General features: G+C 36.8%; 1 protein-coding gene across 3 annotated transcripts; it reads right to left on the reverse strand.

Moving 5' to 3' along the window:
* Window positions 1-1,146: 1,146 nt before the first annotated feature.
* LOC110095787 (alcohol dehydrogenase 3) lies at window positions 1,147-5,293 on the reverse strand. 3 transcript variants are annotated; one of them, XM_020821463.2, is made up of 10 exons: window positions 5,191-5,293; window positions 4,516-4,652; window positions 4,350-4,396; window positions 3,427-3,749; window positions 3,248-3,330; window positions 3,079-3,154; window positions 2,908-2,969; window positions 1,852-1,947; window positions 1,589-1,753; window positions 1,147-1,468 (listed from the first exon to the last, which is right to left on the reverse strand). In XM_020821463.2, the coding sequence occupies exons 1-10, from the start codon at window positions 5,234-5,236 to the stop codon at window positions 1,352-1,354; spliced, it is 1,152 nt and encodes a 383-aa protein (XP_020677122.1). In that variant the 5' UTR covers window positions 5,237-5,293; the 3' UTR covers window positions 1,147-1,351. The 3 variants fall into 3 exon arrangements, with proteins under 3 accessions (XP_020677122.1, XP_028549915.1, XP_028549914.1); XM_028694082.1 differs by lacking the exon at window positions 5,191-5,293 and adding an exon at window positions 4,800-5,031 and having other exon boundaries at window positions 1,327-1,468; XM_028694081.1 differs by lacking the exon at window positions 5,191-5,293 and adding an exon at window positions 4,789-4,810 and having other exon boundaries at window positions 1,327-1,468.
* Between the last annotated feature and the right edge of the window lie 276 nt (window positions 5,294-5,569).

Below are 5,569 nucleotides of genomic sequence, written 5' to 3' on the forward strand. Positions count from 1 at the left end.
AAAATTTATGGACACCACGTTGAAAACAAATGAAAAACAATAAAAAACTAAAGGGTTTCTATTCAATTTTTTCTGGGCCATAACCCTGCATCACGCCATAGGCTATGAATGGAAAAAAAAAATTCAGCTTTCTAAGAAAGGACGGCTGCTACAATTGATCATTTACACAACTCTCTTTGGCAACTCTCTTTGGCCTATTGATTGAGAGCTTAGGCTTCCAACTAAAAAGTTTAAAGTTCGAGTCTATTTGTATGTGTTATGTGTGTGAGTTTGCCTTAAATGACCTAAATATCCAAAAAAAAAGAAAAAACAATTGATCATTTTTTTTTACGAGGAAGTATTGTATTTAGGTTATTGAAAATTCCGGTCGACCTAGCATGCAACCCACACCAATTTACATGTGCTAACACTTAAGGCTTTCACTGTTTGCCAAAGGATTCGAAACCAGATACCTGAACTTTACCCAGCCGGCTCTTCACCACCCGGAAGCAATGGTGGGTCTACAATTGATCATGAAATACAAAGAAATATTGAAGTACTTTGGGACATATGTATGCGTTGTGTGTGTGAGTTTGACTTAAATGGCCTAAATGTTCCAAAAAAAAAGTACTTTGGGACATATGTACTTTATATTGATAGAAAAAAATATAGCTGTAAATATCCCATAGTACACTGGCAAGTGGGGGATGCGCTCCAACATAACTACAAATATCTGTTTGCAGCTATCACAAGATTTCATCATAACGCAAAAAAAGAAATGTATTTTTGCAGTTGTGACTATTCACAGAAATCCAATATTTGGTGCATATATGAACGTGAGAAAAAATCTATATGGAATATTTTTTTGGGTGTTGACACAAAGTTAGATTGGAGATAAATTTCTGTTTGATATAAAAAATGAGGAGTTTGGTTAAAGATGCTCTAATCTAAGGGAAATTATTATGTGCGGTCATTGGACGTCATCCAGAGGCAAATCAGAACGCGTCACGTCATCATTTTGTTATTTATTGGAGATGTGTACCGCTGTGTGTTATGTGTACCACTGTATATCGGGAGATGTGTACCTCCGAACGGTTCGATAACCACACGTAATAATTTATCCTAATCAAGAGTGGATGTTTTGACTTCAATCATAAAATTTAGACATTTAAGAAGTTTGCGAGAGCCTCGGCGATTTAGCAAATTTCAGAGCCTCGGAGAGACCAGTAAAGACATTATTGACGCATCACACCTTCCCATCTACTTACAATCAATGCAAACTAGAATATGATTTAAGATGATAAATGCTTATTTTCTTATATGAACCCAATCAAAAAAGCACTTAGATTCAACCATGTCGTCAAATTTGCTCTTAATCGTCCATACGGATAATGCAGCGAAGACTTTCACCTTGGTGCATGTATTCAAAAGCCTTATTGATCTCAGAGAATTGCACATCATGGGTTATGAACTTCTCCAATTCCAGTTCCTGAAACATCAAAGCACAAGTGACTTATCTTTTCTAGAACTAGTTAGCCTTGCATATCAACGTAATATATACATTCTGATGTCCCTCCCAAAGATTAGTATCTCTAAGCTTTAAAAATACCTTGTTCATGTATTTCTGAACAAGTATGGGTATATCAGAACGAGGCTTGTAGTTCCCAAACGTAGTACCCTTGAGAGCCTTTGAATTCATCATGAAATGTGCAGGGTTGACCTTTAACTCTGCATTTTTTGGGGGTAAACCAACCAAGACAGCAACACCCCAACCCTGCAAGTTTTGAATCATGGCAAAACATAAGAATTGCTTAGTTTTCCTTTATACAGAGAGAGAGAGAGAGAGAGTCTTTTGAAGCAGAAGAAGCTCACACTGCGAACACATTCGAAAGCAGAAGCCATGGCATCCACATTACCAGTGCATTCAATGCTTCTATCGACTCCTCCATCAGTCATTTCAATAAGTACCTAATGATGTTCAACATCTTAGATATCATGTAAAGCTTATGTTTTCTTTACAACAACAACATCATCATCAAGCCTTTGTCCCACTGCGTGGGGTCGGCTACATGAATCCTTTTTCCCCATTGTGTCCTGTTAAAAGTTAAATTCTCATTTAAATCTAATAAATAAAAATCATTTCTAATATTTTCTAACTAAGTCTTTTTAGATCTACCTTTACCTTTCTTAACATAAGTCAAATCTAAAACCTCAACTTTTCTAACCGGGTCATCGGAAGGCCTCCATTTATGTGACCAAACCATCTAAGACGACTCTCTCTAATCTTATCTTCCACTAGAGCTACTTCCAACTTTTTCACATATATGCTCATTTCGTATCCTCTCTAAGGGTAAAGCCACTCATGCACCTAAGCAACCTCATCCCTGCTACACTTAATTTAATATTATGATTCTCTTTTAATGGCTAACATTAGAAATTTCCCTTAATTTTGAGGGGGACTTTTCGCACAACAAGCCCGATGCATTCCTTCACTTTAACCATCCAACTTGAATTCTGCTGATAATATCGCAATCTATTTCACCATCACTCTGAACAATAAATCCAAGATATCTAAAACGTGTACTCTTATTAGCAACTTGATCGCCAAAAGTAAAAATCCCCTCACTAGGTCTATTGCTACTAAAATTACACTCAATATATTCAGTTTTAGATCTACTCAAGAGAAAACCTTTAGACTTTAAGGTTGACCTCCACAATTCAAGTTTACCTTCAATTTCCTCTCTAGTATTATCAACAAGAAGAATATCATCAGCAAAAAAAAATACACCAAGGTACATCCTCTTGCCATGGCATCCACATTATATTTTCTTTAAGCTAGATAAATCTATAATGGCTATAAGAATAATTTATTTGCAATAACAACATAGTCAGAAAAGGTGATTGTGTGGAATCTGTATTGAAACAAACCTCGTGAACAGGTTTGTCATAATCTTTTGGATTAATGAACTCGTTGACACCGAACTTCTTTGCTGGTTGAAAATGTAGATAATTTGTTAATACAGTATCGAAGCTAAAATAGAAGCTTGTTATCTGAATTTGTCTCATGAACTATGGTGAGCAATGGTCAGTTTTCTTTACCAAGATCAAACTTCTTAGAAATTAAATCAATGCCAATAATCCTTGATGCCCCGGCCATTCGAGCCCCTTCGGCTGCCTGCACATAAGAGAGGAAACTCAACATTTCATACTTTAAAAGGATGTAGAAAGTGAGACAACTAAGAAATTCAAAACAAAGAGAAAAACTCACAGCAAGGCCTATAGTTCCCAATCCAAAAATAGCCACTGTAGAACCCTTAAATGGTTTTGCAACGTTAAGGGCAGCACCAAGACCTTCAAATGAAAGAATGAACAGCACATTTGGTGAGATGATTTAATTGTTCTTCAATAGAAGATCTTGGTAGTAAAAAACAATTAATGCTTCATCACCTGTTGAAATGCCACAGCCAAGAATAAAAACCTTATCCAAGGGAGCTAAGGGATTGACCTTGGCAACACAACCAGAAGGGACAACGGTGTATTGACTAAAAGTGGAGCCTAGAAAATGGAAGATGGTCTTTCCATTGATAGAGAATCTGGACTTCCCATCACTGATCATAACTTCCCTGTTAGGGTTTACTCTTAGAAGGCTGCATAAGTTGCTTTCCTCTGATTTGCAATCAGGACACTCCCCGCACTCACCTGTGAAGATTGGAAGAACTAGATCTCCCGGTGCAAGATCTGTCACACCCTTCCCAACACTTTCTACAATCCTATGAGCATAGCACAGAACAATTTAGAGAATACAAGGTTTTGGATGTTCACATATCTTGCACATAATCAATTTAGCAACTATTTAGGCCTTCTCCAACCGAACTCATAACGCATGAAAGGCGTCGCTCGCGAGCTCCAACCGAACGGCAAAACTTCCAGTATTTAGTTGCATATGAACAGTGCGACGCCAATATTAGCGTCGCACTGTTCACCCGCGTTATTTTTTGTCTCTACCGGATTTGTTGAAGAAACGCGTGAAAGAGAGAAAGACGGTAAACTTCTACAAAGGGCACAAAATGGTGTTCGATTGGAGATGAATCACACGCCATTTTTTGGTTTCATCGCACTTTGGAGTGAAATATGGGATTTTCGGTTGGAGATGCCCTTAGGCCTGATAATAATGTCTTAAACTCAAATTTTGCTATATAATCGCTTGATTTTTAATAAACTCAAAATCAAAATATATTAAGACAACTCATTTGAAATTAGTTCAGAAATGAATCAATCAATCAAGCTTAAGATTTGGCTTTTAAATGTCAAGTGTCATGCTTATAAAACTCTCTTAACCTCCTGCATTTTTTTTTTTGCATAAATCATACCCTCCTGCTTCATGGCCAAAGATTCTCGGAAAAATCGGTAACTGATCCTGTAATTTTAGAAACAAAAAACAAATGTAATGCCAGCAAAATTTCGAAATAACATAGCAACTTACACTGAATGGAAAGTAAAAACAAGTGGATAATAATATCCAAAATTTAGATTTACCTTAGCTTCCCAGAAGTATACATCCGAGTGGCAAAGAGAAGTGTACAGTATCTTCACACGGACTTCCATGGCTTCTGGAGGTGCCACCTCTACCTCCTCAATCACCAATGGCTTCCCAGCTTCCCAAGCAACAGCAGCTAGATTCACAGCAAAAAAGTAGAGAAATACTGGAACATAAGTGACAAAATATATTAATATAGCGGAAAAAAAAAACCGATACATAAATCAAATCCTTATGTGCATACTATTCAGAACAAGTATGGGCACAAAAACCTCTACTTTACTTGCAAAAAAGAAGATTCTACTCAAAGAAGAACATGGATAGAGCCAGTTATTATCTCCCGACCATGAATAAGTGTAAATTTGAAACTGCTGTGAATAATCTCCTCTAATGAGAAGCCGATTTCCCTTCCTTGCTGTGAAGCTCTATGGTTGATTTTGGAACTATGAGCTCAGCTCATAAGTTTGCAGAATATACTGTACTGATCAGATCTTCTGCTTTGATCATTTGGCACAATTCTCTACTTGATGAGTTTTAATTTTTTGTGCTCTCGACCAGTTCGAAGAATTATTTGATAGAGATATGTTGAAGAAAAAATAGAAATAATTTCTGGAAAACCAGGGGGAAAAAAAAAACAGATATAAATCACAAATCTGGATATGCATTTCAAGAACCTTTGCATCTTATGACCTGACCGGCTGTCCCTGAAATCTTCTCCATTCTGCGTTCTTTCTGCCGAAACTAAGAAGATGGGTGTGCTATGAATGTACAGTTTGGGCTTCAAAACTATTTAATATGACAATTATTAAAATCTGATTAAATTCTAGAAAATTAATAAAAGGAAAATTTTGGACTTGTTGGGCTAAATGTAAGTAAATATAGGTGAATAATTTTTTGTTTGGTTAGAAGTAATTAATGCAGAGTAAAGTGCTAGATGGTGACAGTGGGTGGCGACAAAGTGTGGCAGTGGTGGGCGGGAGGCAGCTGGCTTGGTGCCGTTGGCGGCGATTGTGTAAATTATTTTCACTTATAATCGGAGATGTTTGATTTACA

This window comes from Dendrobium catenatum, unplaced genomic scaffold (assembly GCF_001605985.2).
Source record: "Dendrobium catenatum unplaced genomic scaffold, ASM160598v2 fragScaff_scaffold_390, whole genome shotgun sequence".
Taxonomy (NCBI): Eukaryota; Viridiplantae; Streptophyta; class Magnoliopsida; order Asparagales; family Orchidaceae; genus Dendrobium; species Dendrobium catenatum.